Source organism: Vigna umbellata, chromosome 2 (assembly GCF_029865625.1).
Source record: "Vigna umbellata cultivar VRB3 chromosome 2, Vumbellata_1.0, whole genome shotgun sequence".
Classification (NCBI taxonomy): Eukaryota; Viridiplantae; Streptophyta; class Magnoliopsida; order Fabales; family Fabaceae; genus Vigna; species Vigna umbellata.
The window spans coordinates 2,198,114-2,211,986 of NC_142166.1; the positions used below are offsets into that span (position 1 = coordinate 2,198,114).

At 37.2% G+C, this 13,873-nt stretch overlaps 1 protein-coding gene across 2 annotated transcripts; it reads right to left on the minus strand.

The window, feature by feature from the left end:
* Positions 1 to 678: 678 nt before the first annotated feature.
* Positions 679 to 13,571, minus strand: LOC124829465 (uncharacterized). Of its 2 annotated transcripts, XM_088105714.1 has the most exons (12): positions 13,121 to 13,554; positions 10,610 to 10,784; positions 10,369 to 10,452; positions 9,882 to 10,123; positions 9,498 to 9,741; positions 8,814 to 8,893; positions 8,562 to 8,646; positions 7,459 to 7,590; positions 7,237 to 7,350; positions 4,073 to 4,120; positions 1,648 to 1,732; positions 679 to 1,266 (listed from the first exon to the last, which is right to left on the minus strand). In XM_088105714.1, exons 1-12 carry the CDS (start codon positions 13,261 to 13,263, stop codon positions 1,175 to 1,177), a joined length of 1,524 nt encoding a protein of 507 aa, XP_087961840.1. In that variant the 5' UTR covers positions 13,264 to 13,554; the 3' UTR covers positions 679 to 1,174. The 2 variants fall into 2 exon arrangements, with proteins under 2 accessions (XP_087961840.1, XP_047158936.2); XM_047302980.2 differs by lacking the exon at positions 1,648 to 1,732 and having other exon boundaries at positions 13,121 to 13,571.
* Between the last annotated feature and the right edge of the window lie 302 nt (positions 13,572 to 13,873).

The following is a 13,873-nucleotide window of genomic DNA, read 5'->3' on the forward strand; positions in this document are numbered from 1 at the left end:
AAAAAGATGAGACAATAAACTTTTCGTCATATATAATGTGTTTGTTTTTGGTTGTTTGAAAGGGATGTCTCACAAATGAAATGAGAGCCTCACAACCCACCATTACTTTAGTCATCCACGAATTAATACACACGCACCTAGTAATTTTTTTTTCATTATCTATAGCATTTAATATAATATAATTTGTATGTGTCTACTCATTTAAAAATTGTTATTGCCGAGTATTTGTTATCATAGTATTTATCAAGTTGTAACATAAAACATTCCATCCATTAAAATTATAAGTGTGTTTTTTCATTCCTACGATGTAATATTGAAATTGATTATAAACAAGAATGAATTTTTTTAAAAACTTTTTTCTCAAAATAAAGTTAAATTCTTTATTTTTATGAAATCCTCACTTATTACGTAAGGGCAGAAGCATTTGAAGACAATCATGCTGAAGATGATAATATTACTTCGAAGATTGTATCTCATTTCTTAATCACCAGAAAATCGTAAAATAGGGCAGACATTTTTTCTCAAGAAAAGAAAATGAGAATCAATCACAATGGATAAACAGAGCAGAAAATGGTTGGCCATGGGCTTGAAGGCCAATCCTTAGTGGTGTGTTAGAGATTAAGAAAATGTTGGTATTCATTCAATTCAAGCATTAGCCAGTGAGAAGGACAATTGAGGTAGACGTCACTAAGTGCACTTTTCAACATAAAATTGATTTAGGTAAAAGGGTAAGCAACCGAGCACCTAAAGACAATAGCAGGATCCAATGCCATGCATTGTCTTTGTTTCAATAGTTTAATTCTGCTATCTTCCAATAAATGTACACATCACATCGAATAATTTTCAGGATGCTTTAATGGTTCCTCAGGAATTTGACCATAACTAACATTAAACCAGCAACTGCCACTAGAGAAGGCAAGTCTTCCACAGCCAACCTGGGCAGCCAGGACAGGAGCACTCAATCGCACAACTTTCAGTTCCTAAGTTGAAAATTCAAATACACACATGGTGTTTACCCTACAAGCTTTGACAATGCTGTTCAACTACTTGCTGTACACACTGTTCTTGCAAATGGCATAGGAATTACGGTTCCATAATACATGTTCTTGGCCAATATTTAAAGCCAAAGCAAGTACACAAAATCTCAACACGGTGGACTTCAATTTGCACAAAGTTATGGTAACATGGGATCTCCAGAAGATGCAAGCATTTGTAAACTTGTTTCTTCAGCTGCCCGTTTAGAAGCATACTCTTGCATGGAATCACCTGCAAATAATTATTAGATCATTAATCTTGTCAACTTTAATTAACTACTAGGTTGGTCTGGCTCCTCTTTAAGTTTCGTTCAAACTGTTTCATGCCAGACCCAATGCAGTGCTTCTAAACTTAATTTTTTTTTGAACTAGTGTTCGTCCTTGGGTCCTTCATGCAATACCGTTTCGATCCCTATATCCTATGTCAGCGTAGTATTCAGGAACACTAAAACTAGTTTGACCCAGCATATTCAACAGTTAACTATTTTGAAATGATTGCGAAAATTCAGCTTGATATGCACACGTACATTGAGAAAGAAGACAAGCAGGCTAACTTCCAAGAAAATAACTAGGAATTGTTCTCATGGCCACAGAAGGTAATCACTAGACATACCAAAAGATTGACGAAGCCCTTCTTTTACAGCATCGAAGTTCTTGTAAGTGTAACCAACGAAGCTTAGATCTTTGGTAGTTAGCATCTGTAGGAATTAGGTGGATGTTGAAACATTAAATTATGCCATTTTGTCTAACTATAATAGCAAGGTGTATCACAGATACTTTGAAACAAAAAAATACGCTAGTCAACGATCTATTAAATGTCATCATCTTACATTCTAAAAGAAAAGGACGGAAGAAGAATAAGCAATCAATTGTCATCCAATCAAAGAATAATAATGCATAGTAAGTTCGTTAACGGTTAAAATAATCACCTTAAAATCATATAAACAAGTATTTCTTGTTAATAGTGCAAAAAATTAGCTATTGAAGACCGAGAAACACCCTCCAACTATGAACCAGAATAATCAAATGACTTCTGACTTTGGAATCACGTAATAACAGTAAAACACAAGGGCAAAACAAATTGATAAGATGCCAGCCGAAACAACTCGTGAGGTTTTTGGTAATGACTGTAAAGACTTGAGTCAAATCATGCATATAAGAATCTCAAGAGGGCGAAGAACCACACCACGAAAGCTAACTACAGTAATACGGGATCCTAAAGTCTATGGATTGGTTCCTAAAATCCCACCACACTCCACAGCCCTTTTATATGAGCTGGCACTAGTCCATGATTAATCCTGGACAAACACTATATTGTGAGTGCCAACTTCACTACATTGTGAGTGCCAACTTCACGACCCGCTCTGCTTGTTTGCAGTTGAGAGGGACGGTGAAAGACTCTAATGCCAATTAATACGAATCTTTGGAGAACCCCACCACGATAGCTAGCTCGGAGAGCCTAAGACCCATAAACGTTATACTAGAATATCGTATATGGAATGCAACTTCAAGTGTTTAAGTAAGCAGAGGAAGATGAGAAGAAAGGTAGTGATACTAGAAAGGAAGAGTTGCTCCAATTGTAACTAACATCAAAGAGACGAAAGACTAAAAATAAAACAAACAGAAGAATTGCTTATTTATTTAATTCTAATCAAGATTTTGAATCGATTCCAGCTTTGCAGTTTTTCTTGATATTGCAGGAAATTGCAGATAAATGGGCCCACTATAGCTACAAATTGAGGTCAGAAAATCAGAGTTATTGTAAATTTGCAATCCGTTGACGAAATTGTGATCACAAACTGTTTTTTAAAATCATGATTCCAATATAAGAAAAAAAAAATATCAATAAAAAATATAATATGACTTGAAAATTAAACTGTAAAATAATTCTAAAAGGCCTGATTGATCCTCTCATAATCTTCTATATATAAAAATAAATTGATACAAGAATACATGATAATTAGGATAACCCTAGACACAATATAATCATGATAATTAGAGTAACCCTAAACACACTATAATCATGATAAATAGAGTAACTCTAGACACAATATAATCATGATAAAGAAGGTAACCCTTAACACAGTATAATAAATAGGATAAATATCCTAACAATATGTATGATAATGCGGTATGCACTTATCCTTCACCAACAATAAGAAGGAAATTAAGAGGAAAAGCTCTGATTACGGTGGAACTTGCAGGAAACGTATAAAGCTAAAATAAAATAAAAAAGATATCATGGATAGAAACAGTGCATTCCCTGCCCTGTGACCCCAGCCACTACCCAATTACCCATCCTCCACACACTCTACATGTCCTTTCCTGTCATTGCCACAACCTCATCTCCACTATCCTGATGTCAACTGTCCCTTCTGTAGAGATAAGAAAACCATTGCTATCCATTCCCTAAACCTTCTTTCTCTTCTACGGCAGACTTTTATTGATGGCCTATTGCACCTCCATCGATTTCCAAACAAATTGTTATTTTTTTCCCCATTTTTTTGGACAAGTCGAAATACACAATTCTTGAACTATCAGCTTAGCACCAACAAAAATTTATAGAAGCTGGTTTGTATCCATTGTTGATTACCACCCTTGATAAGTGGGAAACATACAACAAATTCCTTTTTAAGCCATTAAATGCACTCACCTAAGTAGATATATTCAAGAAGACGAACGGTTACTTTGCTTATTCTATGAAAAGCATACTCATCATATAATAGTTTTGATATAAAGAACAATAAATAAAAAATTATTTTCATGTATCACTTTTAACTGTTATCAGCAACGGTATTGAAAAAGTATTACAAATCAGTGAAACCAAATTGACAAGAGGAAGTATACTGTTCTCTAAAACGTAATATTTAAATCATACATAACTATGAGGAAGTCTATTTAAATTTTTTTTTCTTCACCTAAAAGTAAAGATGGAAATTTACCCAAACAAGTCCATAACATGTTTTCACATATAACAATTGATAGTAAAAAAATTTAGTGAAAAAAAGTGTAAAAAAAACTAATCCAAACAAGTGTACCTTTCGTGAGGATCCAGACCCACTTCTTGCCGCTGTTGGTGGATCCACCTAATAATTCACCAAAGAATACAACGAGAAAATCATTAAGGTTTTTTTACAGCCAATTACACTACAAAAACATGGGCATTATACGAAATCAAGAATATATCAAAAAATGTCATCAAAGTGGAAAGATGATTAAAGAACTCTTAGTGCAAGTAGTAAGTCTTAGTTCTAGGAATACATGTTACTGGAAGAACAAGCATAAGGGAACCTTATAGAAGAAAGGGTTCCAAAACTGTATTAGAGAGTGTTAGATATATTATATATTTTATCTTTTAATTAGTTTGTTATTATTTCTCATTTGTATTTTGGGCTTAGCCCATATTTCTTCTATTATAAATAGAGAACCCTATGTGTGTATTTTACACAAGGGAGATTAATTCAAATATAGTTTTTCACTATATTCAACATGGTATCAGAGCAGGTTCTCTGATCTCTTCTCGTGGCCTCTGCTGTCTGCCGGCGGCCGGTCGCCATGGCCGCCGGCAGCCCCTAAAATTTCAGTGGACAGCCCTTTCTCTTCTTCTGAAATCTGTGCCATAGTTAGTATCAGTGCAACCAGTCGCCTCTGCCATCGACCATCGCCAGCCACTGTCTGCCGCCAACCTCTGTCCGCGGCCGGCCACCGTCGCTGCCGCTTCCGTCGCCGTCGCCACCGCCGGTCACCGTCACAGTTTTGACGGGTAACCTGCGGATCTGGACCGTCTCTTCGAGCGACGGCCAACCACGCCGGTTTCGAGAGCCACTTCTCAGTCACGCACTGCCACGCAGCGCTTCTTTCTGGCCAGTCTCGGCCGCGTGTTCTGCACGTGTCGCCTTCCCGGTGTCAGAGTTACACCGCGACACCTCCATAGCTCTTGCCGGACCTCCCTCTCTCTGTTCAGACCTTCCAGAGCAGCCATTGCTGCCATCTTCGTCTGTCTTCGTCTCCGCCGTTGATTGTCTAGGCACCGTTTTCTGCTGTACAGGCACTGTTTTCTGCTGTACAGGCACTGTTTGCCGCTGTCCAGCCATTGTTTTGCCGCTGTCCAGCCATTGTTCTGCCGCTGTCCGCGCCGTCTGCCGCTGTCCCGCGCCGTCTGCCGCTGTCCCGCGCCGTCTGCCGCTGTCCCGCGCCGTCTGCCGCTGTCCCGCGCCGTTTGCCGCTGTCCAGGCACCGTATGCTTCCAACCACTGTAGGCCCCCATCACCTCGTCAGTTAGTGATGGCAGTCCCTGTAGTTTTGTCGCTTCCAGCCACTACAGGCCCCATCAGTCAGTGATGGCAATTTAGTCCCTACAGTTTTATAGCAGTCAACCGCCGTTGCAGTCGCTACCGCCTCAGACAGACGCAACTGCGTCAGTTCTTCTTGGGCTAGAGTTTAGCCCGATCTTCTTGTGATACATGGCTAAGTATCACCACTTGGGAGTTGTCCAGCAAAGAATTTTGGACCTCCAACATGTCTTTGGATCTTTGATGCCTTTGTTTCAGCATTGTAGCTTAATATTTTGTTTTGTTTTAGTGGTTCAGCAACTGTGATCTTTCACATTTCCACCTTCACACTAAGGGGAGTACGTTTCCAAGACACTGCAAGTCACATAAATATGGGTGTAGTCCCTGCAGTTTTGTAGATTTCAGCTACTACTGTTGATCCCATCACCCATCCATCATTGATGAGGATTTAGTGTAGTCCCTGCAGTTTTGTAGCTCTTAGCTTTCAGCTACTACTGTTGATCCCGTCACTCATCCATCATTGATTGGGAATCAGTCCTTGCAGCTTGTCATTGTCCACCACTGCTCTCCTTCATCCACTTTTGAAGTTGAAGTTTCACAAGCTGTTGTTAGTCCATCTATGTTTGCCTCACACTCTTGAAGACAAATCATCTAGTTCAACACTGAGTTCATCTATTCCAAGCTTAGTTCATACAATTTGTATGCTCCAGCTTGAGGGGAGTGTTAGATATATTATATCTTTTATCTTTTAATTAGTTTGTTATTATTTCTCATTTGTATTTTGGGCTTAGCCCATATTTCTTCTATTATAAATAGAGAACCCTATGTGTGTATTTTACACAAGGGAGATTAATTCAAATATAGTTTTTCACTATATTCAACAGAGAGGAAAAGTAACAATAGCAGGTTCAATGTACAAATTTGAAATCTCTGTCCAAGATTTTCTTTGCTATTTATAGCTAACTACCAACAACTAATTCCTTAACGGCTGTTGCTGAATTTATTATATTAAAAGATTGAACGGAAAATACATTTAAGATGTTAACTGCCCATGATGGGTAAAGCTTCACCTTTAGTACAAAGATTCCTACAAACTTCCAGATATCATACAATCCAAGCTTTTAACAATTATCAGATCCTGGGTTGGGGAGGAATTTACCTTTTTTATTTTAAAAGTTCCATATTGGCCATGAAGAGTATCAAAATTTAGAAATATATAGCCAAGACAAATCAACATTTAACAACAGAAACTTTGCTACTACGTCAAGCTAAATTGCTGGTTGCAGTGTAAGAGGTCTGGATTCGATTGAATTTAATCTCATTTGCAACTCAACCCAATTAAAATAATTGGGTTGGACTGAGTTCAACTTTATTTTATTTAACAACCCAATTCAGCCTAAACCTATTATAATTGGGTTGGACTGGAGCATCAAATGGGATTATATTAAAAATATTATCACCTTTTGAAAAAAAAAATTGTCAAAATAAATACTTTTAATGTTTCTTAATATTTATAAGGTAAAAACAATACTTATGACACACATTCATATTATAAAACATATAACATTTTATAGTAATATTATTAGACACATAAGAACATCAGTTCGGTTGGTCGAGTTCATCGGCTCTCTAACTCATGAAGAAACCAATTCTAATTGGGTGCACTAAAAAATTACAACCCAACTCAACTTACAAAAGTGAAATAGGATTGGATTGGATTAGGTGGGTTACCAGGTTGGGCGCAACCCACTTACACCCCTAATCCCTGGTAACATTGAAGCACAATTTTCAAATGATTAACGGCAAAATTAGATATATGCAGTTTTTCCAACAATTCGTGGCAGTTCTTCTGTAAGAAAATATACAGAACAATAAATAATGGGATAGCGTGATGAGTTCCTATTTTATACCTCATCAAACTTCATGAAGTTTTGGGTATCCAGCTCCCCGTTGACTTGAGGTTTAAATGCTGCCTCCATTTCATACAGTTTCTCCCACTCCACACCATGGAACCAAGGATGAGCCTGGTATATACAGAACGTATATTAAGTATGACAGGTAAAAAAAAAAACAAGAGGCTGACAGCATCTCGGCAATATTATAATAATTAAAATAAAATGAAAACACCTTACCTTTATTTCTTGGGCCCCTCGAGTACCTAACCTATGATCAACATCACACAGCAACCTATAAATTAGATCCTTGGCCTCAAGTGTTAACTGGGTATCTTCAGGAAACCTTAAATGATTTCTCCAGTGAACAATCTGAAAACAATTAGTGAACTTAGTGCCAACCAAAAAGAACAGAATCTTGGGAACACTGACTCTTCTGGGTAACATAACTAAAAAGGCGCAAAATACACCCAATAATTACTTCTCTTACATTTTCCCTCACAGAAAAGTGGACTGCGCTTGAGACACAGATGATATAGAGGTCCCCTTACCTTGAGCTTAACTACTATTTAAAATAGGTGGCTAAGATCAACAACTTGTTTAAAATCAAACTCAAGATCATTTTCGAGCAAATGATCTTTTACTGTTTTAAAAATCACATCTCCCAAAAAGCTAGAGTTATTATTAGTGACGGCACATAAATAGTTTTATCACATCTCCAATAGGTCATTTTTCGAATGTTCCTTATTATTCTAATTAATACAATATAATAATCCTAATTCAAAAATAAATAAATAAACTATTACTATAATATAACCATCCTAATTCAAAAATAAATAAATAAACTAACCTCCCCGTCCCATCTCCATCCAAGTACACCTTGGTGTCTTATTTTAGTTAACTTTTCACATTCTTTAAATTAAATAATTGTGCAAATGAGGGTTGACTCAAGTGGTTAACTGAAATGATTGAACAGTGTCCCTGACCAATGAAACAACTATCATCAGGCATTTTGCCACCTATCCCCGGTTTTTATTAATTGTCGTGTTTTATCAGGGGAATAGAGAGAGGGGATAAAATATTTGAGTCTCAAAGAATACTTGTACTAACAACAGGAGACAGTGTCAATTCATACATCAGCTTAAACTGCTTGTCTCCCTTTGGTTTTCCAGGATTTCATTAGAGGACATAGTAAAGAGGTAGAATGAGTTTAAGAAAGAATAGAAGGGGTAACAATAGGAAATGGTGCAAAGTATCAAGTCCCCGTCAGACTAAACTACATATGAGATGCAATAATATATTAATTTATAATGTGAAGTCTTTAAACCAATTAAGAATGGTACCTTTCTGCAAGTGGTTATTGGGTCATCGGAGTAAAATGGTGGGTAACCAACCAGCATTTCATACATTATTGCTCCCAGTGACCACCTGCCATATGATCAAGCCAATTAAAACTGTACAAATTTCAAATGACCAGCCAAACACATTCAACATAACTACAGCTTATTGATTAAATACAACAAAAAAGAGCAGCAATCCTCCCAGCTGATAAGTTTACAAGGTCTAAAACAGAAATACTTCAGGTAAGAACTAACCAATCACATTCCATCCCATAGCCTTTTTTCAGAAGTACTTCAGGAGCAATGTAGTCCGGTGTCCCCACTGTTGAAAATGCCTTGAAACAGAAACAAGGAAACAGAGAACAATGAAAGGCTTTCTTATTTCAGAAGTATTAGAATAAGAAGTGCAATAGTAACTATAGACCATGCAATTGAAAAAGCATAATTCATGTGCAATGGATTCAACAACAACCGTCATCAAGAACTAAGGTCTTACTAAAGAGAATAATTGCATAGCAGCCCAAGGTACAGTATCCTCAAACCATACAATAAGAATGAACATAGGGGGACAGAGTCATTTTACAATTTAGACAGGACCATAGCTTAAAAAATTTTAAACCTCCCCCATTTTCATAATTCAAAATATAAAAGTGTGGAGTTAGGAGCCTTCAAAGACATTTTTTCCTTAAAGAACTCCTGAAAATTTTATCCCCCCCACCCTCCAAAAAATAGACACATAATGTTAAGATTCTAGCTCTGTTTACTTTTGTATCATTCAAAGAAGAAAAGGAATCTTCTAATATCAATGCAGGTTTTGATTTAGACCACAGAATCCAAACCCAGACTATGAAACCAAATACAGAGACATGAGTGTCATAGAAGAAAGTTAGGACCATCTCTATGAAAATATCTTCTTGGGTTTAAATAACTAAAGCATACCAACTTCCTCCTGTTCATCTGCCAATGCTGAAGTTGTTCACGAGGACTTCTCCAGCTGCTCCGATTGTCCGCATCACGCAAACATCCATCAACATCCATTGGCTCTGCCAATGTCTCATCATCCATGGTCTGATTTTCATGCAGTGTAGACAAGGCAATACAATCGAGAGGCTTACAGAGACCAAAATCAGAGAGCTTCATGTGACCATTTTTATCCAGAAGTAGGTTATCAGGTTTAATATCTCTGAAAAATAGATGACAAGTGAAAATATTAATATGTTTGTCTAGCATGTAAAAACAACAGATTTCATCATCATCCTATAAACCATCACCCCTGATAAAACATATAAAGCTAAAAACTTTAAGAGCACAGCCAAACTGAACCTGTGAATGTAATTGTGTTTGTGAATAGATTCTATGGCCATAACACTTTGTGCAATATAAAATCTAGCAACATTTTCACTTAAGGTGTCTTCCCTCATCAGCAGTGTCATAATGTCCCCCCCAGGCAGATACTCCATAATCAAGTACAAGTACTCAGCATCTTGAAATGAGTAGTAAAGCTTCACAATGCAATGACTGGCAACCTCAGCCAGCAAGTTCCTCTCAGCTCTAACATGTTCCACCTGTAATAAAATAACGAATAAGCATTCTTCAAGCCATTTAGTCATTCACTAACATGGGTGATCCTTCCAAAATGGAGACAGTATAACCCCATTAACATTGGAATATTACATTTCAGCCACAACAGAGCTTTAAGGGACTATGAAGAATACTAAATTACATGCCAAGTCTGTTATTTACATATGGAACATCCATCCATTAGTAATTTTTAGTTTTCGTTCTACTTAGCACAGTGTATATTTCCCACCTGGCCTCTCCTAAGCATTTCAGATTTCTTCAGCTTTTTCATAGCATAAATATTTCCAGATTTCTTCTCCCGACACAGTCTGACCTGTAATTGAACAAGTTAGCATAAAATAATATCATTACATAGTAAGCAGTCAGCACAAAGAAGATTTCCATTTGTAGACAACACAATAATAATATAATGCATCTTATCCAGCAAGAATTTTTTCATGCACAAAAATGCACGCCAGGGCAGTACTAACCTCCCCAAAAGCCCCCCTTCCAATGATGGTCAAAAGTTCAAAATCATTAACACAAATCTTGTGCCTTTTCAATCGCATATATTCAGTCTCCTTCCTCTCTAAATCTTTGATAAGATTGATCCGCTCCTCATTTGGCACATCCGAAGATGCTAATTTTCTCTCCAACACCCAACGCCTTGAATAAAAAAAATTGTCAGCGTCAGCAACTCTAAAACACAGGGTGAACAAGAGATTTGCACCATACTAGAGACTGTTTTATGAAAAGAAATAAGCATGGCCACTAGAACAGAGGCCAGGATACACTTTAGCATCTTCAACTGTTTCTTTTTTCAGATGAAGCTCACATAAGGAAGAGCATGCATTAGGTTGTTTCACTTTGACCAGATTTGGCCAAACTACGATGTCATATCACACAATGTGGGAATACCTCAGTATGGTCAAGCCATTAAATATTATAATTTCATTCATTAATGGCTACACAGGCATCATGTCATAATGGCATACCTTCCAAAGAAAAAAAGTTGAGAATACATAGTTTATTTCATCCATAGTGTTGAAGATAATTCCTAAGCAAATAATTTAATTATTCTCAGAGATCCAGAGAGTCAATCTATAGAAAAAAAATATCATTGTCCTTGTTTATGATTCTAAGTAGTTTGAGACACACTTCTTATCCCTTCCAAGTCTTATGATTCCATCAACATTGTCCTTTACTTTCAGTCTTCATTTAATTTGGACACTTGGCATTGAACCAAATGAGGTGCTTGTGTGGCTGTTTGCTATGCTTACTAAATGGTATGAAAATGGAAAGACCCCATTATAAAAATTAAAAAAAAAAATCTATAAAAAGGTTGTATGATTATGAGATTAATTTTCTTGAGTACTTTTAATAATGCACCCATATATTTGTCAATCACATCAGAAAATATAACTAAATTATTATCTACACAAAGCCAATGTAAAAAGTAAAAAAGAACAATAAACAAAGTGCACAGTTCAAGTTGTCTAACTATAACAAGAGGAGGCAAATCATTTATTAACAGAGACCAGAATGCACAATCAGTTTAAAGATACATTGCTTATGATTCTAAGCAAGATGAGACAAATGTTTATTCCTATTTAGCAGCCATGTCTTTTCATTACATCAGTATTGTCCTTTAGTTCCCCTTAATTTGGTCCCTGCTATCGAATTACAACATCAGGTGCTGATGTGACTGTTTACTGTGCTTAACAAATAGAATGAAGACCGAAAGACACATTTGTTAGAAATAAAATATTAGTTGGTCCATGTAATCTAGTGAGTTCAATGTGAACTTTGGAAAATTTGTAGCTGAGAAGTCGCCAAACACAACAGATATATGAAAAGCTCAAACTAGCATTGACCAAAATGTTGACATGGCATAACAACACCATACCGAGAAGGAGATTTCAATTGCGAAGGGCTGAACAAGACATGAAGTTGGGAAACCAATGAGACTTAGAGATTACAGAGGAATGTAACCACTGGTAATAAATGCAATTAGGGATGTGCAGTGTAAACAAAATAATAAGGATGAAAGGAAAAGCCAAAATTGGTTTTTTGATAATTGTGCAGAAAATATTCATAGGTCTCCATATCTTTAAAACAACTATCTTAAGTCTTTTAAGTCAATCCAAACAATCTAGTCTGGCCCATATTTTTGTAGATCAGGGTCGATGGTACAACCCTTACTCAGACATTAACAAATATAGCTAAATTATGATTTATGATCACAAGATGGCAAAAAACAAAAAAAGGGCGGACATGTTCGGTCCTAGTTGTCTAACCACAATAAGAGAAGGTAATTAATTAATAGATTCACAGCTTGACAATAAATATCAAACCAAAGCAAGCATAGAGATATCAAGTTGAGGAGTGTGATGATACTCCAAGACTTACTTGGGCTTCTCCTCACTCACTGATCACTTGCACTGGTGTAAGATTTCAGATTACATGCGTACTCCTGGCAACTTATGATGACAAGAATTGAGAAATTAAAGTCGGGGTTATCATCAAGAGCCTAGATCGCACACCACAGCATTTACTTAAACTACCCAAAGCTTCTACACTGTGAGACCAAATAAAACCATTGAGTCTCACACCAACTATGTGGATGAATTGATTACCGTGTCAAATACCCCGTGCATTAACTTTCAACTCTAGAACCAGAACTTCCAAACAAAGCAAATGGAGTGTGGCAATTATGGATTACTTTAAAAATCATTAGTCAAACCAAACAGATTCACACAAGGATCAGTTAAATTGAGCAATTATCAATTATGAGCGAAGGAAGGCCCAAATACAGTGATTCACACAGAGATTACCTCAGCTAGGAAGGCATGAGAAGTTGAAAAAGGTAATTAAATTATAAGATCTAACCCTTAATTAGCATTGAGCTCGATTTCAACGAAAGGACTAAGTTCCCTAGACACTGGCGTTGGAGAGTAGCTGAAAAAAAAAGAAAGAAATTGAATAATCAACAATTCCGGTACCTCTCCTTCCTCTCTTGGATGTTCTTCATCTGAGCCCTATAATGATTCTCAATAAACTTCTTCGCCGCCGCCACCTTCTCCATAGTCAAGCTTGACCCCAACACCTCCTCCGCTACGTTCTCTTCCTCCTCGAGATCCTCCATATCTTTCTCTCTCTGTCTCTCTCTCCCCCGCTGTGAGCGTTGTCTAGCACTCTGAGTGTGAGTGAGAGAGAGAATAATGTGTAACTCCAACTCCAAGTGTATCTATTCTTTATTATATGTATATATAAATTTAACCTATCTGATTCTTCTCAACCTTTTCTCTCTCTCTACCCTCCACACAAGCACTTTCTCTCTCTACAAACACCCTGGAGCTCTTATTTATTGCAACAACGAGGAGATGATGGCAAAGATGCATTAAAGAAAAAGGCACGGATTTAGCTCCCCTGCACACCTCACCATCCTAATCCCCTGCACCTCCCTCTCATCTTCAGCAGGAGCATTCCCAGTATATTCCGTGGCAAGATCTGGTTCCGTGACTGCAGGCGAAGGTGCGTGCTTCGCGGTACATGGGAATGAAACTCGGAATAGATTAATGGAAAAGTGTGTTGTGGAGAGGGAGTGACGCGCCGGGGAAAGAGTGTGTGAAACACTCAGCGATGTGGTAGGAGAGAGTGTTGCTGTCCCTGTCATAAATGAAATTTGGGGATTTTTAGTACATGAGAACAAGGAGGAGTGGGACCCAGTGTGATGGGTGTTGATTGGGTCGTGA